The sequence below is a fragment of the Castor canadensis genome, chromosome 12 (genome assembly GCF_047511655.1).
Source record: "Castor canadensis chromosome 12, mCasCan1.hap1v2, whole genome shotgun sequence".
Classification (NCBI taxonomy): domain Eukaryota; kingdom Metazoa; phylum Chordata; class Mammalia; order Rodentia; family Castoridae; genus Castor; species Castor canadensis.
The window spans coordinates 14,795,158-14,823,156 of NC_133397.1; the positions used below are offsets into that span (position 1 = coordinate 14,795,158).

Genomic DNA, 27,999 nt, shown 5'->3' on the forward strand with positions numbered 1-27,999 from the left:
GGAGGGGGCGGTAGGAAGGGAAAGTATGAGGCACGCGCGGCTCAGCGGCAGGCAGGCCATTTGCCTAAGTGAAAGCGAAGACCGCTGGGCGCCCATGGCAACAGGTCGACGCATGCGTCTGCCAATCGATACGGAACCGGGAAAGTGAGCCGAGAGAGTGGCCCCGGTGTAAGGCTATGGGGGGCGGGCTCATTTGCAGCCGTTTCCCGGAAGAGGCGGGGCCTGAGGCAAGGGCGCGGGATTCGAAAGTGGTCCCAGGCGCTTTGTGCTTTGGAGCAGAATGACCTTTCGTTTGCGAAAACTCAGAAACTTGGAGACAGCTGTAGCTAAACTTCAGCCCAAACTGGTAAATGACGAAGGGGCTTCTTCCAAAGCCAAGGAGAAAGGGCTGTCCGGGTAAGTCCCGCGAGACGGTAGAGACCCGGACCTCCCTGGTCCTTCCATCTGTTCTTCTGCAAGTCTGGGTTAGGGCCGCGTCGTGTCCGCCGGCAGCCTCCCTTCCTCTAAGAACGCCTTCAGTGGTTTCCTTTTTCTGGACAGTAGAAAATCTGAGCCACGCCGCCAGTCCTACCCGGCCCCTGCCTGCCAACCTGGTCTCGTGCCTGCCCTGTGGACACCTGAAGGTTCAACGGACCCGAGTGTCCTTTCATTCACCCCCAGGGGTTGAGTCCCACGCCTTGTTCAAGGCCATCCCAGCCAGCCTTCCTTGATGCCCATACTCATGCTTGGTGTTCTCTTTCCATGTTAAGGCTGCAGTTTGAAACCATTTCTCACATAGCAATTACTTAGGGCATTAAGGTTGTGTATTTAGTCTTTTCTTCCCTCCCGCGTCAACCTGGAGTGTCAACTCCTTGAGTACGAACTACGGAAGTTCCTTGGCTTAGGTTTCCGCTCACTTCTCAACCCGAGGCTAACGTACCCCTTCTGTCTTCACACAACCCTTTGCATAAATGTGCTGACTACCCACCCAAGTAACATACTTTCTATGCCCCCAAATCTTACTTTTTAGAATGGGAACAAATGGCATTTATCGTCATCCAACCCCCAAATTGAGGTCCAATTTCTGACCTCCAGCAATGGAATTCCTTCCTTCAAATCCACCTTTTACTTCTGAAAGCAATCAAATATGTAAAATGAGCATATGCATATATATATATATATATATATATATATATATATATATATGTATATTTGTCATGGGTTAATGAAAAATATGACAGTCAAAATAGACTTATTGGCCTGAAACAGTTGGGAGGTCCCTGCTTAGAAGTCACTTCTTTCAGTGACCAAGACTAGGTGCAGCACCTCTGTCTGTATACCCCTGTGACTTGCTCTCCTTATCTCTGTCTGTGCTGTTCACACAGTCACACTGCCCTTTTTTTTTTTTTTTTTTTTTGCAGTCTCACCCTACCAAAGTCTTTAAATGCAGCACTTGCTTGCTATTCCTACAGCTTCTAGGAACATTCATTCCTATTATTAAGTTAAACCTCAAAGTTAATGCTAAATTCATGTGAAAGTAAAACAAAAATATTTTATAAAAAACAGCACTACTAAGTGACATTATGTAGTAAATCCCATACAATTAATCAATCTTGCACTGATATGAAGTTTACACCATTTGCCAACAATTCTATGAAATATAATTGAAATATATATTCCCATCTAAATGGGAATTGGGAAATTTAAGTGTTTTCTGCCTTTTGTCAAAATAAGTTTTCTAAATTTTGCTCAAAATTGCCTTAAATAAAATGCATGCTTTTTTTGCATAAATCAGGCCACTGACTTCTTTTTATGTTCTTTAAATTTGATTCATTAGTGAAATTAGCAAGGTACTGTGTTTTTCTCACCTCATTCAGTTTTATAATTAACCAATAAAAGCTTATTAGGTTTTAAGGAAGTTTTAGGAGCATGAATTGATTTATGGACACCATCTGGTTACATCAAAGGATTTGTTTTTGTTTTAACTTGAAGTGAATTCTTAAGCTCTTTAAGTTGAAATTTATGTGCTTGAGCTACCAGCAGTAATTTTGGAACAAGAATAATTTTTTTTTATTACAACTTACCAAAATTGGTCATACTATTCAAAGGATTTTAGGATCTTCTAATTCTTCTGATTTAATACATCTCATTTTGAAGAAAGGTTAAAAGTATTCCCAAGGTCAAACAGCTAAAATCACTGCCAAATCAAGAACCGAATCATAGACTTTCTGCATTCCAAGTTTAGTACTCTTTTCTTTTCACTAAACTAATTGAAACTAAATTGAAAGTTACTTGCTGTGTGTTGTTCTGACAATATAAGTATTCAGGTAAGTATTCTTGCGTCAACAGCTATTTTTTCAGAATTGTGAATATGTGGGGACATACATTTTATATCTAACATATATATACAAATTGACATCAGTAGTTATTACCTGATATACAATTTGAGTAGGGACTCACCAAGTCCCCACCACAAAAATTTCAAATTTCACCCTTTTAAAAAAGTAAAAAAGCAAGACAAAATTTATAGATTTCAGTGGATTTAATATTTGTAGTATTTTAAAATTTTACTTAATGTTGAGCGGTTTTCAAGTGGCCTCACGTTGATTATAACCTCATACACGAAAGACCTGTTCTTTCAGTGTAGTTCAATACCTTAAAAGTTGTTGAACTCTGCACCTTTGTAGGCAAGAGGCAAACCATGTAAAGATTTCTAGTTTTCTTTCCTACTCCTTACCTTAGAGGGCCACAGTTTTTAAACATTTTTAATTTGAAAAGTAATACATATATTTGGTAATACAAAAACTAAAATGCAAAGGAATGTACTTTTTGTTTTTTTGAAGGTTTCTAGGTGTTGAATCCAGAACCTTGTGCTTGCTAGGAAGGCACTCTACCACATGAACCATGCCTCCAGCCCTTTTTTGCCTTGGTTATTTTAAAAATAGGGTCTGTCTTTATGTCTGGGTCAGCCTGAACTGTGAACATCCTATTTATGCTCACTCGTGTAACTGGGATGACAGGCTTGAACCACAGTGTCTACCCATTGGTTGAGATGTGGTCTCGTGAACATTTTTGCCCTGGCTACCCTTGAACTGTATGATTCTTCCCATCTTCCTCCCAAGTAGCTAGGATTATAAAAGGCTTTCTCCACCACGCTCATCTACAAAGGGATACACCCTGACAAATGATTCTTCTTGCCAACCTTGAACTGTAGTCATCATTAATATAAAACCTAGATTGTACCTGTTTTCATTTTAAATCTTGGAGACTTTTTCATCAGTACATATAGTACTCTGTTGATAGACACTTGTTTCTTCTCGGTATCAATGCTACATGAGTATATAGTGTGTATAAGTCTGTACACAAGAATGTATCTTAAAATAGATTTCTAGAAAAGGTATGGCTAAAACCAGAAGACACTTGTATTTAAATTTGTGAGAGTTAAGGTCATAGCTAAATGAAATAAGATTAGCTATGCTAATGTTCCTCCAGAGAGAATTACATCATTTCCTTTAGTAGGAATGTGTGCCACTATCCAGTGAGAATCGCAACTAAAAACTAAGAATGAAAGCAAAACTAAGATTTTTGTTTCTGAGTTTTATGTGTTGGTTAATACCTTAAAAGTTTCATTTCCCTTCATAATAATGTTCTAGAAAACATGTGTCCTCACTCATTCTAAAATTTGCTACATCATTAACTCTGTATCTATGCTACAATGTTACACTCAGCCAGAACTTGATTTGAAATAGACAGTGTTATCACTTGACCACAGTAACTACTGAATGCTTCTTTGTGTTTAAATCTGTATGCTTTTCTTTGTAAACTGACATGATCTTGTATATTTGTGCACCTCATAAAAATGAGTGCACAAAAATGATACTCATGGTGGCCCTGGCAACATTGTAAAATTAAGATTCAGAAAAACACAGGGAAAATTACAGATACCAACTTCCAGGATTTATTTTCCTTGCCCAATATGAGAAAATTTATTTCTAAATTTATGGCCTCTGTTAAAGAAAAGAATACTGAAGATAATACAATAGATTTTATTCAGAAGGTTTCTACATATTTTAATGTATTTCTTGCCTCCTAGTGTTTCTGGAGTGAATTAAGTCATTCAGAGAGTAATAATCTGGATTGTATTTGTGTAGTCAGATTTATATAATCTTCATTGCAAATGCTACATAATGTCTTTGACAAATAATTATGAAGGAAAAAGGAAAACAAAAGGTATAACTGGTTAATAAGGAAAAGTCGGCCTCTAAGAAATACCAAAGTAGGTATTAGTAACAGAGTTACGACGGTAGATAGAAATGACTTAAGAGAATCCCAGCATTTTCTACCAACCTCTGCATTGTTAATTAGCGGTTGTCATCAGCTGGAACAAACCTAGTTACCACCATTTTTAATGTTTTGGGTGTTCTTGATTTATTTCAAAAAGCTGACTAATGAAAGAAATGAAGAGAACTTTCTATGAATTATCCTGTATTAACTCATAATATATTGTTTGAAATACTGTTCTGTTCTTGTTTTTTCTGACAATTTTCTATAAAGCATGTTTCAAATTATAGCAGATAATCGCCAGAATGGGAGTCAATGACTTGTGGCAAATTTTGGAGCCTGTTAAGCAGCACATACACTTGCAGGATCTTGCTGGGAAAACCATTGCAGTTGACCTGAGTCTCTGGGTGTGTGAGGCACAGTCAGTCAAAAAAATGATTGGAATTGTCATGAAGCCCCACCTCAGGTATAGGAAAAATTTTTGTAATATAAATGCATGCTTATATTAACAGTCTTGGTGCCTTGGTTTTGTTTCAAATTTAATTCTTTTTTTGCCTGTTTCGTATTTTATTTTAAGTATATTTAACATATCTAGGACTGTCATTTTTATTGATGGCTTAGAGACTGTTACCTCTTATGTTTGAACTCCAGGCCCTCCTATCTATCTCCTAATAACCACTAGAATGCTCCCATCACTAAAAGTCAAAACTTTGAGAGACATTATCTCCCTCTTTTACCTCTCCCCCACACCCAGTCCATCAATAACTCTTTCCAGTTCTTCTCCTAAATTACACTTGGTACTCACAAACTTTTCTCAGTTTCTAGAGATAGCAACTCATTCTGTGCCAACCTCATTTCTCATCTGAACTGCTGAAAGGACATCTTCACTCATTTCCTTTCCTCTGTTCTTGGCCTCCTATTCCAAGCCAGTTTCCACATAGCAAAGTCTCCCTTGCTTAAAATACTCAGAGGTTTCCCACTCCACTTAGATAAAGTCTTAGTGTAGTCTATAAAACATTTTTGTGCATAACATTTTGATACTAGCTAGATGTTATGCTATCTGGACTTTTGCTCTCTCTCTATATATATCAATGTATTAATATATCACTAATTTATATATTTCAGGAACTTATTTTTTCGTATTTCGTGTTTAACGCAAATGGGTGTGAAATTAGTGTTTGTTATGGAAGGGGAACCACCAAAGCTGAAAGCTGATGTCATGAGCAAGAGGAATCAGATGCGTTATGGACCTTCGGGGAAAACATGGTCGCAGAAAACAGGGAGATCACAATTTAGCTCAGTCTTAAGAGAGGCAAGCATTCAGATTCAATTAATCATTTTTATTTGGATTGAAGAGTTCTTTTACTTTAATAAAGCTTGTAAACTTCAACACTCATTAACTGTACTAGGAAAAGAGTGTATGTTTTAAAGTAAAACTGACCTGAGTTCGATTCCTGGCACTGGCATTTAGAAATTCTGCCAATACTGGGCAGGACTTTTATGTGGACTTCAGTTCTTATTGGTAATACTTAACAGCAATGCAATAAAAATTCTAGAAAATATGTCTAAAATAACTAGTACATAGTAGGGACTCTATCATCTTACCTTTTGTAAAATCTGTAGTACATAAAGAATTCCAAGGATATATGAGAGCTCATTAATTCCTACTTCACACATTCAAAATTTATGATAGCTCTTATATAGAATACATATTTGGCTTCCCTTAGGGCATGTAATTTTAAAAAGTAATTGTTAAAAATCTATTATTTATTACTTGTAATATTGTACTTTATATTTTTGTAAGGAAGAAATCATCCAAAATAAGATTTTATATGTTTTTTTAATTTACTTATTTATTTTGGTGGGACTAAGGTTTGAACTCAGGGCTTCACACTTGCAAAGCAAGTGCTCTACTATTTGAGCCACACCTCCAGTCCATTTTGCCCTGGTTATTTTGGAGATGGAGTCTTAGGAACTATTTTGCCCTGACTGGCCTCAAATCAGGATCCTCTGTATCTTGGCCTCCCAAGTAGCTAGGATTACAGACATGAGCCACTGGTGCCCAGCCTCAAATGTATATTTTTAAAGTGTTTTAATAGGGCACAAACAATTTTTATTGTGGGCTTTTCACTTAGCATATCATCTGCATAGTTCCCATGAGCCATATTGTACTCAGACCATAACTTGTAGTGGTTGTGTGACATGTATGAAGCTGTGAATCAATCTCAAGATTGTGCACATCATTTGTACTTTAGTTTTTCTCCATTATACTTGAAATAATGGTTGACATTTTTTGTGCATACAGCTTTTTCTTATGATTTTGGATTTTAGATTAAATTACCCGAAGTAGAATTAATAGACTAAAGTTTGGATTTTTTTTTTTTTTTTGGCTGTAGCTGATTACTTTCTAGCAGTACAGATACAATTTCTGTGCATTCACGACAACTCCAGATGTTAGATTTATCATCATGCTACACAAAAGCAATGCTATATCATTTAGTGTATAATTGTAGCAGTGAGTTAAACATTTTTACCCTCTTTAGGTAACAACCTTCATGTCCTTTACCTGCTTATCTCTTGAGGTTTTAATTTTTTGTTTTGTGCAAGCTTTTCCAATATTAACAATATAAACCTAATATTATGTTTGAATTCACTTCCCTGGTTTTCTTTATTTTGGTTAAACATTCATTTATTTTAAAAGGCACTGCATAAATTAGTAGTCGTTTTTCTCTTCTCTGAAGTGTCTCCTGTTTTCTTTTCTTAAAGTAGTTTTCAGTTACTTAATATTCCACCTTAATAACTGTCAGTAGATGAAATAAGGATCTATATTGTACTCTAATTATTTCTTGTGAAATTAGTTCCCGAAAAGTACCCATGGACCTCTTACTTGGGACATCAAGTGCCCAGTATCTCCATCTATCTTGCCTTCAGAGAATTGTTCCATTCGTATTTCTGTATTGCAGTCATTACAGTGCTTTTTGACAGTTTTGTGTCAGTTCAGTGTTGCTCATCTATTACCATTTCGGATGTCTGCACTCCCATACACCCCCATGTCCTTTTAATCTACTGCCTGTCTTTAAGTAGGAAAAGCACAAATTAGTCTTCCCGCAGCACTACCACCATCCTGTATGATAGAGACATACAGGAGGAAAAAATCAGAACCAGCTTCATCACAACTTCTGTTTAGGTTCTTTGAAAGGAGTTGTAATAACAAATGGTGCCAGAAGCTGAAATAACTTTGCTAATTATGAAAAGACACTTCTTATCTAAGGTCAAGGTAGAAGCAATGCCTGTGGCAAAACTCTCTTTAAAAACCTGGCTAGTATCCTGAGAAGTAAAACTTTGTCCTTTTTTTGGAGGAGGGGGCACTTCGAGACAAGCCCTGCTATGTAGCCCAGGCTGTCCTCAGTCTGGTAATCCTACTGCTTCTGCCTCCCACGTTTTGTGATTGCAATCATATACCTCCACACCCAGCAGTACTTTGTCTTTTTGAACCTTGTCCACCTTGGGCAACATCTGGCAGAAGTTTGTTTATGTAATCATGCAAGCAATTAATCAGTCTGATGAGAGATGTTTATTCTACCAGTTTGTAGAAAGTACTGGTGAATAGCCTCTTTTTTCCCAGCATACTCAGTATTCATCAATACAGAAAGAGTAATACATGACCAGAAAGATCAACTAGTCCTTAAAAGGTTTTCCAGAATGTGAAGCTAATAGCATTGAACAAAACAATGACAATCAAACATGGATTACTTTGTAATTGGCATTAAAAATATGAACTTTTATGACAAAACAATGGAAAGGTAATCTATTACCATTCTTAATTATCATCTCTTGATACATCTTGTTTCATCTATGTCCTTAACCACTGCTCTACTCCCACATTATTTTGAAGCAAATCCCAGTTGTAATACTGCATAATTTTCAGTTATCTCATTGTCACTCTAAAAGATGACTCTTAGAAAATAAATATAACCATAATATGATTTTTATTATCCCACCTAAAAGTTTGGCAACTGTTCCTTAGTCCCATCAAGTATTCAGTTTCAGTTTTCCAAGTGTTTCTGAAATCCTGTGATTTTTAAAATACCTAAATGGCTACTGCTAATATTTCTAATATAGAAGTAAATTAAACAACGGAGAAATTTAATTCCTTGCACCTGCTTTTTGTTTTAGTGCCTTGATATGCTCGAATGCTTGGGCATCCCCTGGGTTCAGGCTGCTGGGGAAGCTGAAGCCATGTGTGCTTACCTCAATGCGGGTGGTCATGTGGATGGCTGCCTCACCAATGATGGGGATGCTTTCCTCTATGGGGCCCACACTGTTTACAGGAATTTCACTATGAACGTCAAGGTATGTTTTTCTTTCTCGCCTCAGTATTGGTTTGCAAGTTACCTTTTGTGTTAAAGGGTTAATTAAATGAAGTATGTGTAAAATGCTTACCATAATGCCTGGCAAATAGCAATTAGTAAGTAAGTGTTTCCTGTTCCTAAAATCATTGCTGTACACTTCACGAAGCTAGAAGGGATTTTTGACAGTTTTCACCATAAATAAATGATAAATATTTTGAGATATATCAGTAACCTGAATTAAATATTATATGCACATTGTATACATTTATCAATACAAGTGATTACATGGTACCCTTCTAATAGGCACATTTTTAGTGATTTTTACATAATCAATTAAAAATAAATTTTTAGTTATTGCGACAAGGTTCACGCTCCTAAAAATGTGGATTTCTCTACTTAATACTGGGCTTATTCACATGGTTTAGTTCTAAATCACTTTCAATGGTATGTTACAAAATTGTATGTGAGTTGTAATGCCTTCACCAGAATTTTCAGTTTTACTATTTTATGCTCAAAAACACCTCTGGATACTCAAGGCAGGGTGTTCCCAGTAGCATTGTTAATAATTACAAAAATTTAGCAAAGCAACCTAAATGCTCATAGGGGAATGGTTAAATGCTTTATAGTTATGGTTCACAGCTGGAGTACTGTCAGTGGACTGGGAAAGGGAGGGAATCTATACCTAGATATTTGGTGGTTTGGGAGGAGGTTGTCTAAACCTTCTGTCAGACAATCCTCTTACCCCTCCCAAAATACTGGTAGTGCCCTCACTGAGAAATACTACCTCAAAGTCCATAAGATTCAATACTACACAGTCATTTATGTATATTGACATAAAGATATCCAGGAATATTATTGGGGGAAAATGTTATGAAATAGCATTTTTATATAGTTCTACTTTTACATAAAAATAGTAGTAAATATTAGTGTATAGCTGTCAGAGAAAAATGGGAGTTTTTTTGGAAGAATATGCACCAACCTACTAATAACAGTTAAATGTAAGTACCACAATTACAAGGAATGTTTATTTTCGGTTATATGCATTATACAGTACTATATACCTTTTTCCGTACCTAGAAGCAATCAAGGGAAAAATTGCCCACTATGGTTTATTTTCAGAGCCATTTTTTGAAACTATGACTTTATTTTCATCTATCCAAATGTCAGATTCTATGAAGATTCTGGTGATCAAGATAATTTTTTAGGAATAAGCATTTAAAGATAATTTTGACAAATTTTTCATTGTAATATCATTTAATGTGTAAAACACCTTTTGAGGATTCAACTAAATTTACTTTCTTTAGGACCCGCATGTTGACTGTTACACTATGTCATCCATCAAGAATAAACTAGGTTTGGATAGAGATGCTCTGGTTGGACTAGCAATACTTCTTGGCTGTGATTATCTTCCAAAGGCAAGCTGAAATCATATTTATTTTCTTTTCATAGTGTGTCTTTCTGGTACCTTTCATGCTGTTATATGATTAAGAATCTGAATTAAAATACAATTTTAAGCATAATAAGCCATGTGGTAACTAAAATGATCAGCATTTCAGATGGTGTTAAAAAGCTGACTTGTGATTCCAAATGTTGTAAATGAGAACAGGATAATAAGTAGAACCACAGAATAATAACCTCAGTAAACCGTTACTCTAGGTGAAGAGATTCATATTGAAGTTTGACTACCCTTTCAAAGAAACATAGGAGTTGCTCTTTTCTTGTATCATTCTGTTGTTAGTTTCTATCATTCTTTTGTCTGTTTTTTAGTTTTCAGTATCCATTATAGCTTTCCAGTTGTGCATATGCTCAGTATTATTACTGTTGCTAAGCAACATGATGATCGAGATAAACCATTCATACTTCCATGCCTTTCAGTATTGCATTGGGTTTTGTTCATTAGAACATTTTGTTAATGTCTTAGTATAAACAATATAATACTCTGCACCAAATAGGTATAACAGGGTGAGTGATAAGAATCATAAGAATAAATTTCTTAAGTACTATATATAAAAATTAAAATGACAGCTTGGTCTTACTATATAATCCTATCATTATGTCTCCACCAGTCATCTCTGTATCCTTATACTTAACCTCTATTTCCAAGAGAAGCGCAAAGAAGAATAGCATGTAATTTTCTTTATCACTTATGCCCAGGAGAAAGGAGAAAAATAGTAGGATAGTAAAATTATTAACCCTGATTATAACTTAAGTCTTCAGTAACCAAATATAGAAATCAGTGATATTTTTTTCAAGCTGGTAAAAAAAAGAAAGCAGGTACCTTTAAGTACCATAGACCATTATTTTATTGTAAGTCTCCAATAAGCCAGAAATTATGACATGTTTATGTATATGAACTTTGTGCATTAGAAATTAGCACTTTAATTTTCTTAGGATTTTACTATCAAGAGTTAACTTAGAAGTCTCCTTTTGAGGTCAGGGTCTTTAAATATTAAATGTTCATATAATTAAATAAACCTGATTTTCCTGATTATAATCATAATATAAAATTAAGACAAAATATTATCACAGCAAAGTAAGTGAACACCATCTAAAATAATATTCCTTTCTCCCCTAGAGAAAGGTTTGGTATGTAACTTTTTGTTTACATAAACTAACAGTGTAATTGTTATTTAACTTGCATGTTCAATCACACCATACACTGTTGTGAAGTTTTACATATAACATGTATCTTGCACATTTTTTTCTATCATTAAGCAGTTACCTCATTCTGTGTTTCAGCTGCACAATGTTCCATTGAATTAATGTACTGCACTTTAGCCAAATAAAGTGTAAATAAAGCTGAATAATATTTTGCCTAATTATTAATATTTGAATTTGTTTTTCCACTTTGAAAGGGAGTTCCTGGAGTTGGAAAAGAGCAAGCATTAAAACTTATACAGACTTTGAAAGGCCAAAGTTTGCTTCAGAGGTAACTAAAAATGACTTTTTCTTCCAGTATTAGACTTTTATTTTTGTTAAACTTAATAATGAATATTACAAATGGATTATGCTTTCCTAAAAAGTTTTTATATTTTTAAAGTATTTCATGTTTTCATTTAAAATATTTTTATTTTTATTAATTTTGAAGTTTTCCAAAGGAAGAAAGAAAATATGTGTTCTGAGCCACACTATATTTTAAAAAATACACTATTAGCTCACTAAACACAATTAATATGGTGTCAAATGCATTTACTTATAACCAAGGGTATTTTGCCATAGGCTTATTTTATACTGTTTGATCACCAAGTAAAAGTAAACATGACATTAAAACATCTTCATAAGCTGGGCATGGTTGTTCACACCTGTAATCCCAGGTACTGAGGAGGCAGAGATCAGGAGGATCATGGTTAAGTCCAGCTGAGGCAAAAAGTTAGTGATACTCCTCTCTCAACAAACAAGCTGGATGTTGTGGCATGTCCTTGTCATCCCAGCTATGAAGGAGAATCATGGTCCAGGTCAGCCCAGGCAAATGTGTAAAACTCTATTTGAAAATAACTATAGCAAGAGCCAGGTGCCAGTGGCTCACACCTGTAATCCTAGCTACCCAGAAGGCAGAGATTAGGAGGTCACAGTTTGAAGCCAGGCTGGGCAACTAGTTCATGAGACCCTATCTCGAAAAAATCTATCACAACAGAGGGCTGGTGGAGTGGCTAAGGTGTTGGCCCTGAGTTCAAACCCCAGTACCGTTTAAAAAAAAAAAAAACCTAAAGCAAAAAGTGGCTGGGAGTGTTTGCCTAACAAGTACTAGGTCCCGAGTTCACCAAAAATAAAATAATTTTACATTTAATATCTTAATATTGTATTTACATTCTATAAATTAGATGCCTGTAGCATCTAATAATTTAAAATTATTTAAATTTATTTTAAATAAAATAAAAATTGTATTTTTTATTTAAATAAAAAATTATTATTTTTAAAATAATTTACTATTTAATAAATAATTATTATTTTTAAAATAATTTATTATTTTTTATTTGAATAAATATACAGCCAGATGTGATGGCACCCGGCTGAAACTCTAGCTGCTCTGGAGGTGGAGATCAGGAGGATTGTTTTTCAGGTTGAAATAGTAAGATCCCATTTCAACCAATAAACCAGGTGTGGTGGTATGAGCTGTGACCCTATCTGTGCAGGAGGTTTAGATAGGTGGGTCACTGCAGCTGAGGGTGGCCCCCCAAAAAATTATGAAACCCTACCTGGAAAAATAAGTAAAAAAGGGCTGCAGGGATAACTCAAGTGGTGAAGCACTTACCTAGGAAGTACAGAGCCCTGAATTTCAACCCTTATGGTGCCCCAATTTTTTTTTTAACTTCAGCCTTTGTTCTGCAGCTACACATTTTATAATACATTAATTAGAATTATATATTATGTTATATATATATAATATATAATATATATGTGTTATATAATATATTATATTATAATACATTAATACATATATTAATATGTATTAATGTATTATAATATAATACATTAATTAGAATTAGAATTAATTTGGGCTCTGAAGTTTGCATATTCAAACCAACTAAAATACAGATTATGTTGAAGTTTACAAACTATGCTGTTTACTCTCCTAAAAGCATGCGAATTATCTTTACTTGCTGAAAGCAATGGTTTATAAAAGTTAATATTGACAACAATAAGGTAGAGAATAAATCAGAAAGAAAGGAGACTAAGAGACTTAACAGCCTTGGCCCCACTAGGCTTGACATGGTGAGTGACTGCCTAATTTTTATTAGTTTAGACTAATTTTCCTTAGCTTTTAATTTTTAAGCCCTCTTATTTATCCAGAAGCAATTAATATGAATTAATATGAGTAGCAATTCTACTCAGTCTTGGTAGTAAATGAGTTAAAAGTTCCAAAAGCAAAATGATTACTCTAAGTACCATATATTACACTAAGTGGCTTAAGTGAAGGCGTGACCATAAATGATATCTCATATCAACTGTACTCTTCCCTATAATGCTTCTCTTTCAGCTATAAGCTATTTGACAGATCTAAAACTAAAATCCACTATTGATATCGGTGGTCATTGTGCCAAAGCAGGAAAGAATAGGTATACTTTGTTACAGGGTGAGTAAAAGAATCATTTGAGAATTATCAAGAATAATAAAAGAAAGAAAAGCAGGCAAATACCTGACTAATTCCAAGATGTTCTTACTGAAACAGTTTCAGCAAATATGTATTTTTGGCACTATTTCATAAGGGTTTAATACTTAAAAAAATTAGAATGGATAATTATGTTTGTTAGTCTAGACTAATTTTCCCTAGTTTTTAATTTTCAAAGCTCATTTCTTACTTATCCAGAAGCATTAACTATGAATTTTTAGGAAGTTTATACTTAGTCTTGGTAGTAAATGAGTCAGAAGTTCCAAAAGCTAAATAATTATTCTGAGTACCAGATATTACCCAGTGAACTGAAGAGATAATTTAGATTTTTATTAAAACTTTGACTTCTGTGTGTAGAGGATCATAATTCAGAATATTCAGTGCTTTATAATTAATACCTAACTACCCTTGGCAGTTTTGTATTAACCCAGAACTTTAGCCAAAAATGAAATTAACTTTATTTGCTAGTAATCTTACAGTAGCATACATTTTTCTTAAAATCTTTCATTAAATAAGCAATGTTGTTTTGCTATTTGTTATTTCAAATAATCTGAATTTTAAGAGTTTTTACCCAGCAGCTTAATGTTTTCATTGACTTTGTACATTACTCTTTACTCTTATTTCTGATACAGAAAAATGTTTGTGTACACAATTCTGTTTTGTTTTATATTTGGCACACATAGAAGAGATCAAAGACATATATTCAAATCATTTGCCCTATGTGTTAGTGCCTACCAAGCTTCTTAAAAAAGACTGAATGAATATGATTACATATACATTTATATAGATAAACACACTTCTTTTGCAGTTCTTTCACCTTTAGGGGGCACATTTAAAACTTGTGGCTGAGAACTTTCCTAGGGTAGGCCATCAAATTTATCTACCACGAAAGGGAAAATAATCTTGGCAGATAAAAGGTTATAGAGTAGAATGACATGGTATTTTCATGACCTTCTTTTTTCTCTTTTCAAACATTTTCTATTAAAGGTTTAATCAGTGGAATGAAAGACCTTGTTACTCTATTCCACAACCAGTAATACCTAAAAAACTGACTCATTGCTCTGTGTGTTCCCATCCAGGTAAGCAAACACAGGGAATATCTGTAGACTATTAGAGCCTGAAATCCACACTTTCATTTCCTTCTTAGTGTACATTTTCATGCCTGATAGCACTTTGAGGTTTTTTATGTAGTCTTCCCCTCAACATTGAGAACACCTTGTAGTCAGGAGTGAGTTACACATACTAGGCGCTCAATAAATGTTTCCTGAATGAAATAATGTGATGGAAATGATAAATATAGGATAATTACAATTTCAAACTATGATAAATTTTTGATATATGAATTCATCTCAAGAAAAATGTCAAGGGAAAATGAGACTGAAACTATGGGATCAGTAATTTGCATTTATATACTTAAATGATTCTTCGTTGTCTTATAATATGTTTTCTACTGGGCATAAGATAATGATTTAAAATTAATTTATAATGTATGCTCACTTTCATTGAATATACATTGGATCTTCGTTAGTCTTGGTGAAAAAAAGATAACATGTAGTCAGAAAGGCTTTCAGTCCCAAAAGAGATTAGGAGATCATGTTAGTTCATCTCTTAAAGGAAATTCAGCTTTATCTATGTTTCTTAATATGTTTTCATTAACACTGCTAAATTTTAAGTGAAATCATGGAAGAAAATAAATGTTCTTATAAATAAAATGCCACTTATAGTCTTCTATTACTAAAAATTTTAGGTCATATCAAGTATTGTACTCTTCTATATTCCCGAACCATTGAAAGTTGTCACACTTTCCTTTTAAAGAAAACTATGACCCTGCACCTGTGCTGCATCACACTCAGCTCATGTTCTGAGAATAGTTTAAAAATAGCTCTATGTGTAACTGAGCTACACACTTGGAGAGGTCATTAAGTGACATATTCTTTTAATATATTCATTAAAGAAACCATTTCTTGAATTGTTCCACTAAGTAAATACCTTTTTTTACTACCAATTGTGTTCTACTTTTCCAGCATGTAGTTACTACAAAAGCCAGGAAGTTTGTGCATTATCGATTATTATGAATTTATAATTTCAAGGTGCAAAATTAATGCTTTCAAATAGAAGAGCAATCATTTTAATGTCATGTGATAGTAATAGCTGAAGCTCCACTTACCCCAATCCAAAGAGCATACATTGTGCAATTCAACCTAAACGTACTGAAACCTTTATGCTAGTTAGACACCGTGCTAGGAACGATTAATTTTTGAAAATTTAAACAATAGCAAAAGAATGCATCTAGAAGATAATTCCAAAAACCAGTGAAAATTATACTTCTTTGTGTCTCCATAAAGGTTCGCCTAAGGATCACGAACGTAATGGATGCAAATTTTGTGAGCGTGATAGGTACTGTGAACCACATGACTATGAGTACCACTGTCCTTGTGAATGGCATGAGAGGCAGCTACAGGGTGTGGAGAACAATATCAAAAAGTAAGCTTTCTTAAACACTCAGGTTTTTCTGGCGTGACCGGTATACACGCCTGTGGTTGAATTATTTCCATGTTAACTTCCCCCCACATGCCTGTGTAAGCCGCATCTCAAAAATACTCTTCTTAGTTCTGTTAAAAAAAAAAAAAGAAAAGAAAATCAACCATTTCAGAAGGTAGTGATTTAATAATTATTCAAAGAAATCTTAATGACTAGTTAAAATACATTGATTTTTTTCATTAAGTGAGAGGAGATTGGATAAGATTATTTTATTTTTTTTGTTTTTATTGTGCTAAGTAGGGGTACATTGTGGCATTTACAGAAATTCTTCCAATGTATCAAATATATCATACTTGAATTCAGCTCCTCCATCATTCTCCTTTATCCTCCTTCCCCCCCATTCCTAGAATAGTCTCAACAGGTCTCATTTTCTCATTTACATACACGAATAGCATAAGATTATTTTAGCATCTGTCTAAAATTGCCTGATTTTGTAGTAACATATATGTAACTTATTCTCAGGAAAGCTTGCAGTTGTGAGGGATTCCCATTCCATGAGGTAATAATTAATTCAATTATGTATTAATTTCACAATATTTTAGATGTTTCAAAATTCTGATTTCTTGCTTATTTTCTCTAGGTCATTCAAGAATTCCTTTTGAACAAGAATAAATTGGGGAAGGTCATCAGGTACCAAAGACCTGATTTATTATTATTTCAGGTATCTGAAAATAAACTGTATAATACAAAGATAGGAAGGCATAGTCACTTTGATTAGTCCTAGAGGAAGTTAAAAATTAAAACGGCTGTGGACCATCCATAAACTCAGCATTTATTTCTAATCATTGCTCCTTTGCCACTCCGTGGCCACATTATGCAGACATAAGGCAAACCACAGTTATGCTGGTTTTTAGAAGATGTCTTAAGTTACCGTCTACAGATGTGTTGTATCCAGAGATATGTGTGTGAGGAGAGGAGCTCACAACTGGAGAGCATCAGGATCAAGTATATTCACTGTGGAAGGCAATACAGTTTTCAAAAGTACTGAGATTTGAAATTAGTAACCTACATGTAAATTTGCACAGTCTTTCATTGACTGTATGACCCAGGATATGTATTATTCTCATGCAGCCACCATGAGGGTTAAATGAGATTATGTATATTGACCCTAACATAGTTAGGGGCACAGAGTGGTTCAACAAGTAGCAAATACTTGGTGTTTACCTCTACCAACAACCATAATAATACCACAGTAATGGCAGTCATCATTTATTAGACACATAAAAACTACTACATTTAATACCTTACATATATTCTCACTTAATCGTCACAGTCTGTAAACCGAATTACATTAACACCATTTTATAGATGGAGAAACTGAGCCTACAATAAGTTAATAACTTAACCAGCATCCAGCAAATACTATACCAGCATTCTGGTCAAGAACCCTTACAACTTCATTATTATCTAATACTTTTTCTTTAGGAAGCTCATTATTCTTTCTGGGAATATTTTAATTAATATTGCTTTAACATTAATTCTAAAAGAAAAAAATAATATCACCTGAGAGTACTATTTGTCTCCAAGAATTTTTTTAAGTCTTGTTTTCTTTTTATTATAATTATAGAGATTCACTCTTGAAAAAATGGAGTGGCCCAATCACTATGCATCTGAGAAATTGCTGATGCTCTTGACCCGCTATGACATGATAGAAAGGAAACTTGGAAGAAAGAATTCTAGTCAACTGCAGCCAATTCGGTAATGTAACTTAAAGAATTGTTTGATGAAGACCGTGTGTTTCCATTTGAATATTTTATGATCTAAAATGTGTTAATGTCTCCAACAGTGGGATACATAGCTCTCTGTTTTCTTAAGATTTAGGAAAGGCCACCTAGAATATTAAAATCCTATGCAGGGCTCACAGTCAAGATGATATAGTAAGTTCGTGCTTTGAAATACTTTGCAACTTCAAACACATAGTAATCATAAATTATATAAACAAATAAATATAAAAAAGAGACACCCAAGTTTAACAAAACTGTTTACTGAAACAGCAAAGGAACAAAAGCTCAAAGTGAATGGGACTGAGACTGGTTTTACAGAGCCCTAGACTAGGAACAACAGCAGCATCTAAGAGGTAAGACATCAAGAAGTAAAAGAAAGATAGGGACCAAAATTGCAAGATGGAATCAGGCTTATTTCTTAAAACCCAGCAATGAGGCTAGAATTCTCTGTTCCTGTCAGGTTGGAGGTTGGGCTAAGTGATTAAAACAGTTACTAAAGCCTACTCAACAAGGACTAGAGAAAATAGAAGTGAAGACAGAGATAAAATATAAAAAAAGAAGAACAGAAGAAAAAAGCCACATCTTCTATGAAGAAATATAATAGTTCAAAACACAACAGTGTGTTGAATTCATGAATTCACTCCAGATTAGTTTTGTAAAGCAGTCACTATTCTGATAAAAGTTTTTTGAGGGTTGGGAAGGTTTTCAAAATGCTAGAAAGCTCAGTGAAATGAAGATACATATCCTTAAAAGAGATAATGAGGAAAATGGGCAGAAACAATTTTAAATAAATGAGTATAAAAAGTGAATTATTAGAAATCTTAAAAGTTAAGAAAATTAGTTGTTTAAATAAAAAGCAGTAGATGGGACTCCAGACTGAAGTTGGTCAAAGACAGTGAGGGAATTGAAACTGTTAAGTCACACAGAAGGCAGCTTGAAGACTCAGATAAAAAATATTTCAGAGTAGTTTTGTCTTGGAGACCAATTTAATTAAGAATGTCCAGTATATTTCTATAAGCTAAAAAGAAAGGTGGAGAAATAATTTTTGAAGCGATGCTATCTGAGCATTTTCTAAAATTTAAGACAGAAATTCTTAAATTATACTCTAAGTATAAGCACAATAAATGAAATAAATCCAGCATACTGTAGACATCAAATGTAAAAGAAAAAAAAAATCTTAAAATGTGCCAAACCATTGAGGAAAGAATTATCAATGAATGTCAAAAACCTTAATAAAAAAATTGCAGGAAAAAGAGAATAGTCATTGTCTGAAGTATCACTCTACAGATTATTACAAAGAAAAATGGTACCGTCAAAAGTGGACTTCAGTGTAACTGAACAAGCAAGGGTTAATAATAGGCAGTAGGGCAGAATCATGTCCCTCCTGTTATGGTAAAGTAGGAAAGACAGCATTGTCTATGTAGTATTTTTGTCAGAAATTTAGTCTGAACTTGAATCCAATCCAAAGTGAGGAACGTTCTGCTGAACTGCCGTTCTAGACTCCCTGGAAATAAAAATGTCACAACATAAAACAAAACAAAACAAAAAGCCAGAAAGGTCTTCTGGATTAAAGGGAATTAAAGAGACATGATAATTTGAGCAAAATTTAAGCATTCTGGATTTTCTTTAAGCCAGAAATTATATTTTTAAGTACAGTGGGAAAATTTTAGTATGAACTCCACATTAGATAATAGCATTATCTCAGTGCTCATTTCCTGAGCATAGGGTTGTGTCATGACTGGAGGAGGTTATTGTACGTATTCAGGGATGACATCATGAGGCATGTCTGCAGCTAACTTTCAAATGGAGAGAAGAGAAGTCAATGACCCGTGAATCCTGATGAAAGTGTGTGAGTAATCATTATACTGTTGCAACTTTTCTAAAGGTTTGAAAATGCCCAAAATAAAAAGTTTGGAAGGGAATAGGGAAGAAAAAAGAGAAAATACAAAGGAATGACAATCTGATAGCACACATCTTTCATAACAGTAACATATGCCGAAAAAAATATGGAGTAATACTTCAAAGTACTGACAAAATAACTGGAAACCTAGAAATTACTAAATGTTTTTCACAGGAAAGGCATTTTCAGACATAATTAGACTAAGATTTTGCCATTCATAGATCCTCATTAAAAGTACTATTATAGGATATAGTTAAAGAAAAAAAAAGTGAAAGCGGGGGGAAGACATGGATTATGAGAAACAGTGGTCACAGAAATTGGTATGTCTAATTTAATAAATTGACTAGAAAAATAATTATAAATATCTATGTTTAGTAATTAATAAATTACAAAGATAAACTAACATTCTAAAATATTTAGAGATTTTAAGTGATGAGTCTAAGATGTTTGATTATATACTTCACATATTCTACTGTATCATCATCATCATGTATTAATATATTTAACCGCTAGAAGTATAATCTCTGTCATCCAAACCACACAATTAAAGTAGGAAATTAAAACTGTGGAACCAAAAGAATACAAGAAGGAAGAAAGGGGAAGTAGCAAAGAAAAAGCTGATAACAGAAAACACAACATAAGGTTTATGAATGAATCCAGGTATTTCAGTAATGACGATATAAGTAGATTAAACTCATCTGTTAAACACAGTGTTCTACTGGGTAACTAAACAAAGTTCAGTAGTGTATTTACAAGAAATGTGCAGAAAAATGCTACACAAAGTTTGGAAACAGATTTAAGAAAATCTAATAGGCCAGTGTTTACCAAAGTAATATAACAAGTAAATTTTAAAACCAAAATCATTAGGGAAAAGAAGAACACTGAACAATAATGAAAGGAACAATGTACTAAGAAACTCTAACAATTATAAATCTATACACCCAGCAATGAAATTATTCTTTTGAGTAAACTGCTCAAAGACATAACTAGGCAGTAATTCCTTGTAATATTTTTATTTAAAGTAAAAATCAATGAAAGTTGAATTACTCATTCTGTACATTGAAAATTTCCAAATAACTCATGCAATTAGACCTCAATAAATGAATTTTTTTTTTTAGAATTGTTAAGCCCCGAATCAGAAATGGAATTCATTGCTTTGAAATAGAATGGGAAAAGCCTGGTATGTATCCACTGTAAGCAAATGTTTCATTTACAACTTTTGACCATATATGTATAGTAAACATTGTGCACATATAGAAAATACTTGTGAAATGTAAAGGAAAAACTTACCATCAATAATATTTTAAATAGACCTGGACTAATAGTATGATAAACTTTAAGTGATTTTATTTTAATGTATTTGACATTTGTTTTGTAATGTTTGAGAAAATAATACCAAAATAATTTTGATTTATATGTCTTAAGAAAATGCTTCTTCACATGATCTAAACATCAGATTTCATGTGTAGCTGATTCTAAAGCAATTGAAGTTGTTCAGTGGTAGATGGGTTATTCTTCCTCTCGCTTTCTTAGAATTCATGGGAATTTATAATTGTCAAAGTACCTTTTGCCACATAGAGAGATATTGTGAACTCTGAGTTAACTTCCAAAATAGAGGCAAGTACAGATAATTTAAAAAGGAAAATAATCCTTTTCCAATGTTTGGCATTGGAATCAGAATGATTATCTAAATCATTCTGATTTAGATAAATGAAAGTATAGATTTTTTCAATAAAAATTTAACTGTGGGAAACTGAAGAATAAAATCAATGAATTAGATAAACCATTCTAAGCTATTATAAGAGGATAGAAGGCTAAAGAATTTTGAAAATTATTTAGGAACAGTTCTACCAACTAATACATCTTTAGGAAAGAAAGCGATCCTAACCCAGTTTGACAGTGCATCTCCCTGTCTGAAACTGAAGATCTGGTACTCACTTTTACTCATCCTATAGGAACTATCTTTTAAGGAAGGAAATGTATCCCAAGCTAGTGTAAGACACCTGTTTTAAGATCACCTGTTTTCTGTTTTTCTGCTTTACACATTTCAATATTTTTGTTGTAATTTGGCTTTTCATACAGTTTTGCCCACATATAGAATAAACACCAAAATCTAGTCAAATATATTGTGTTGTAAATTTCCGTATGGCATTCTCTTGTATATTTATCAGCTGCTCATAAATTCAGTAAGACTGGGAATATCTTCAAGAGATTGATAAAACAGGTTTGGGGGTATAGCTCAATATTAGAGTACTGTCTAGCATTCATGAGGTCCTGGGTTCACGCTCAAAATCTTAAAGAAGTGGGAGGAGATTAATAAAATTTGAAACTGCAATCTGGAAAATCATAATATTTTTGATGACCCTTTCAATTCTATTCTTTTCAGAAGCTATCACTAAAGAAAGCTGTTGTCAAAGTCCTAGCAAACAACTATTCCCTTTCTTATCTAGAATTTCAGCACTTATTACACTTGAAATTAAAACCACCACCTTTATCCAAAGAAGGCTTTCTATACTCAAAGCTGCTGCTGCCATCGCTAAAACAAAAGAATTTAAAATTCTAATGTAAATGGAATCTCTTTCCAGTACTTGTCAGGCAAAAGAAATTCTCTATTAGTATCGATAGTTTTAGAAAAGAAATGCAACAAAGCAAGATTTGCAATGAATTATCTGCTTATGGATGACTTGGTTACCTAGAAAAATTGATTTTTACAATCTGTAATTAAGGCTGCTTTACTGTATTTTTAATCTTTTAGAATATTATGCTATGGAAGATAAACAACCTGGAGAATTGGCTGTACTTACAATCGAAGAAGAATCATTATTTGAAGAGGCCTATCCTGAGGTTGTTGCTGTTTACCAAAAACAAAAATTAGAAATTAAAGGGAAGAAACAAAAAAGTAAGTATTGGATTGGATACCTGTATGTACCACACACCAATGTTATAGATGCACCACCTGTTCTGTTTGAATCTATCTTGTCTAAATTTTATTGAAAGTATGTAAAATCAAGAGTAAGAGTAGGTATGGTATTTTTGCTTCTTTGTCTTTTTTTTTTTTTTTTTTTTGGCAGTACTATGTAAACACTATACTGTTGAGCTACATTTCCATCCCCCTCCCCTACATAATTTTTTAAAGCTGAAAGGCCAGGATTGTACCATTCAGCTCTGTGTCTACTAACTAACCAAGTGTTAATAATAATGCTTACATAAGCAATTATTATATAATATTTATATAATAAGCAATTATTATATAATATTTATATAATAAGCAATTATTATATAATTATATAAGCAAAATATGTGTATAACACATTTTGAGTTATAAATGCATTTTCTTATTTCTTAGCAGTCGTTGAGGAAAACAACTCAATCGTAACATTGTTTGCAGAGCCAAATACTTTGCATTTCCAGGAATTCACCCAGGGGAAGAAAAAAAAGGCAAAAATAGCTCATATGGAAAATTTCTTATCTGAACCCTTTTTTTTTTTTATTCAAGTTAAGGAAAAGAAAATAGATGTTGATTTTATATTTTTTTTTTTCTTTTCTTTTCAGGTATGAAAATTAAGTCTATAGAAAATAATTTGCCAGAATCTGATGACGTAATGAGTTTTCAGGCACTCATGACTTCAAAACCCACATGTGAAATCTTTCCTAAGCAGAATTCCAAGTTAAATTTGGAAGTCGCTCCTCATCCTGTATTACCACAGGAATCTATTACTGCGTCACTGAATAGCTTGCTTTTACCTGAAGGTGCTTACTATTTGAATACACAAAAACAGTTAATGCCTTCTCCTAGACCTTCAACAAAAGAGCCAGTGAAGGGTATTAATAAGTCTATAGTTTCAGAATCTACTCAACCAAATACCTCATCCCATAATGTATCTATGATTGCTAATCTACACTTGAGCACCATTGACTGGGAAGGTACTTCTTTTAGTAATTCTCCAGCTATTCAAAGGAATACTTTCTCTCATGATTTACAATCAGAACTTGAATCAGAGCTATCAACCATTTCTCCTGGCTTTGAAAATACCCTAGAACAATTGTCATGTGAGCCAAAACAGTATACCATGAACAACAATGAAGTATTAGATGGGACTCTTCAAAAGATTAGTCCTGAAGAGCATCTGCTCTCTGGCATTACTGATTTATATCTTCACGATTTGTCTTTAAAGGAACGAATAAATAAAAAATTATTTCCTCAGAATAATGTACAACCAGATGTTGACCTCAAAACTTTGTCCCTATTAAGGGTAAAAGAATTGTGCCATGTTAATAGTAGTTCTGATTATCCATCACATCTTTCAGAGGACCTTCCGAGAATTCATTTGCAAAATGAATCCAGAAACTCTGAAATTCTAAAAGAAGACCAGCTGCTTCAAGGAAATTGTAAAGTGAATACTTCCATACCTTATTCTGTCAATGACTCAATAGTAAAGACCTCTAGTGCTCAAGTTGGACCACCAAGTACTATTTTCTATCATAGTAGAAAAGTTGATAAGCAATCCTCTAAGAAAATTGTCATGAATAGTGTTTGCCTTGACAGATGTTCCTCTGATGAAGAAAGTGCTCCAGTGCATGGGAAAGCTAAGGACCCAACTCAGAAAATGGAGCACTGTTCTCAGAAGTATAACCCAGTCCTATCCAGAGACAGTAACCACAGCAAATTCAGTGGACCTAAGGTGCATACTAAGGAGACCGAGCTTTCTGTGAAGTCCCATAAGACAGCTGGAAATGGAGAAAACTGCTTTCCAGATCCAACAAACAGTTCTCAGAGGTTTCTACAATATCATAAGAAGGACTGTAACCCTGGAACTTGTTTGGATAGTCCTCTTCCTTTGTGTCAAAGATTAAAACTAAGGTTCCAAAACCCTTGAAATTTAAAATACTTAAGTATAACTTACTACTCTACTACTGTCAGCATTAGCAGAAGAGGGATGGTGTCTAGAAAAATTTAATGTGGTTTTATATTTCATGAAACATGTTTTAATGAAAATTGTAATTAAAACTGTTAAAACTTTGGTTTTAAGAGATGATGTCCTGTGATGACAACTACAGATAATGTATGTTTTTAAAACACATTTTACTGTTTTTGAAATGTAATTATTGATTCTTCTTTACAGTTTTAAAATATTAGTACATTATCTGACAGAGTAAATGCTTTATTTGCTCATTTTTGCTTTTGTCTGCCACAGACCTCTAAAGCATTTGTCTGAATTTTGTGTTGTTCCCAAGAGGATCAAAACTCTTCCAAATTGTCTTGCAGTGTCTTCTTTTGTACCTTTCCTGACAGTTATCTTCCCCCAGTGTGAAGATACCATTAGTTTGCTCTTCCATTTTTAGTTACCTATTCTCAGTGAAAAGTAAAATGGAAAAGGAGAGAGTATGGCCAATACATGAAGTAAAAAATCACTGTTGTAATGATTGAATAAACTAAGAAAAGTCACTCTGTACATATTCTCAGAAGTTCACAGATACAGGAAATGAAAAAAAGATTTGAAAAATCAAATGTTTAACCAGAAGTTTAGAAACTTGCTCAGAATCACACAACTAATTAATAATATAATAGTGCTGTGGGAACTCATTTCCTTGCCTTCTAATTCTTTGGTTTTTCTGTTTCCTTTTTTTTGTGTAGCACTTTTTTCTTTCCCTTTTGTTTAAAAAAAATGAATCTATACAATATTGACTTTAAGTACTTCCACATATTGTCTTGCATAAATTCACTTAGTACTCACAAGTTCTACAGAAGCATCCAATTTTGGGGGAAAAAATAAATTACTCTCCTTGCAAATGACAAGATCTAGTATATTGAAAATCCTATGCAATCTATTAAAAATCTGCTAAAATTGATAAATGAGTTCAACAATGTAGAGCATAACATCAGTATACAAAAATCAATTATATCTCCATACATCTACAGCATATGAAAATGAAATGTCACCAAATGAAAATTCCATTTACAACATCATCAAAAAGAAGATACTTTGGAATAAATGTAGCAAAAGAAGTGCAGAATGTATACTCTTAAAAGTGTAAGAAATTGTGAACAAAATTAGAATAAGTAGAGAGACATCCTATGATCATGGATCATGGAAGAACACTTAAGGCAGCAGTACTATTCAAACTGATCTTCAGTCCCAGGGCCATCCCATCAATTCCAACTGTTTTTTGCAGAACCTGGCCTGCTGATTCTAACATTCAGATGGAAATTTAAGAGACAGAATAGTCAGACAATCTTGAAAAAAATTGGAAGACTCACCAATTCTGATTTCAAAACTCACTACAAAGCCATGATAATGAAGATAATGTGCTGGCTTACAGGTAGATGTGGAGATCATTAGAGATCAATGGGATAGAATTGACAGTCCAGAAATACAACCTCACTTTTATGATTGAGTGATTTTTTTGAGTCAATTCAATGAGAAAACAACCATCTTTCAATAAATGCTATTGGCTATTCACATGGAAAAGAATGGAGCTTAATCTCTGCCTACACCATATTCAAAAATAGATCAAAGACCAAGATGTAAAACTCTGAGAAGAAAACATAGCCATGAATCATGTGACTTGGGATTATGTAAGAGTTTCTTAGGACACCAAAAGCATAGGCAAAAAAAATAAAATTGGACTTCATCAAAACTTCTGTTTCAAGGGGAAGAGGGGATTAAAGGAGAATAGTGGAGGGGGTGAATTCAACTAAGATATATTGTAATCACCTTTGTAAACACCATAATGTGCCCCCATACAACAATAATATAAAAATATTTTGTTTCAAAGGACACCATTAAAGTGAAGAGTGTTGGGCATAGTGGTACACACTCCCAGCTACATAAGAGGTAGAGATTGGGAGGATTGTGGCTCAAGATCAGATCAGGCAAGAAAAAAAAAAAACCCATTTCAGCAAATAAGCCAGGTATGGTGGTTCACTTCTTTAACCCCAGCTACATATGGGGCACAAAAAGATTGTGGTCTGAGGCTGGCCCCAGCAAAAGTCAGAAGTCCCTATCTGAGAAATAAAGCAGAAAAGACGGGTTGGCTCAAGTAGTAGAGCACCTCATAGGAAGCATGAGGCTCTGAGTTCAAACCTCAGTACCACCAAAAAAAAAGTGAAGCGATAACCTGTGAAATGGGAGAAAATATTTACATATCATAGGTGTGAAAAGTTTTAAATGAGCAATTATCCAAATAGACATTTCTTTAAACAAGATACATAAATGGTCAACAAGCAAATGAAGAAATTCTCAAATCAAAAGACACCAGAAGAATGCCACTTCACATCCAATAAGATAGCTAAAATTTTAAAACTAAGGATGTGAAGAAATTGGAACCCTCAACCTGCTGTGGTGGAAGGATCAAATGGGGCAGCCACTTCAGACACAGTCCTCAAATGTTTAAACATAGTTGCCTAGCTGTTCCACTCCCAGACATATTCTGGGAGAGGAAAAACATATGCCCATCTAAAAACGTGCATGAATGTTCATAACACTATCTTTCATAATACCCAAGAAGTAAAAATGCACATTGCCAAAGAAAGGAGACAACTGAAGTACTGAGTATAGCTAAGTGCACAGCTAGGTTCTTTACAAAGCTTTTATCATCTCAACAACTCTATAAGGGCTGTAGGGCAGTGTTTTGAATATTCAGGGAAAAAAAATTGTCCCATTAAAAAAGATTCTCCTAGGTATCTGTTCATCTTGATTTGTCACCCATTACTCTGGGCTATCAGTTTAGAACCATTCAGTCCAGATAAATGCAACAATATCTAGAACTGTTCTTGAGATTTTGTGAGGTGAAAGTAATAAAATGTGTAAGAAGTGACTTGTCTGGATTCATTTTGCTATAAAGTTCACATAGGCACAAATGTATATACTCTGATGCCAGCTATTACTGCTTAAAGAATTATCCAGATTAACACTTTTTAAAAACATTCTGTTTTGATTTCTTGCTGATTTGGTCATGTTAATTGTGTGTAGACTTTTACCATACATTATTTTTTACGTTTTTCATCACTTCATGGACTGTCTTACCACCTCTAGCAACTTGCATGCTGGAATTGGTTTCTTCCTCTTGCCTCCATATTGGGTCCTGTTCTGGCCTACCTACTCTAAATTC

At 33.8% G+C, this 27,999-nt stretch overlaps 1 protein-coding gene across 2 annotated transcripts; it reads left to right on the forward strand.

The window, feature by feature from the left end:
* On the forward strand, positions 1–27,050 carry Gen1 (GEN1 Holliday junction 5' flap endonuclease). Of its 2 annotated transcripts, none has more exons than XM_020172598.2 (14): positions 1–396; positions 4,551–4,726; positions 5,386–5,572; positions 8,437–8,613; positions 9,917–10,027; positions 11,468–11,541; positions 14,710–14,801; positions 16,068–16,206; positions 16,726–16,762; positions 16,844–16,924; positions 17,831–17,961; positions 21,006–21,067; positions 22,643–22,786; positions 23,440–27,050. In XM_020172598.2, exons 2-14 carry the CDS (start codon positions 4,566–4,568, stop codon positions 24,762–24,764), a joined length of 2,721 nt encoding a protein of 906 aa, XP_020028187.1. In that variant the 5' UTR covers positions 1–396; positions 4,551–4,565; the 3' UTR covers positions 24,765–27,050. The 2 variants fall into 2 exon arrangements, with proteins under 2 accessions (XP_020028187.1, XP_073905314.1); XM_074049213.1 differs by having other exon boundaries at positions 4,554–4,726.
* The last annotated feature ends 949 nt before the right edge of the window (positions 27,051–27,999 follow it).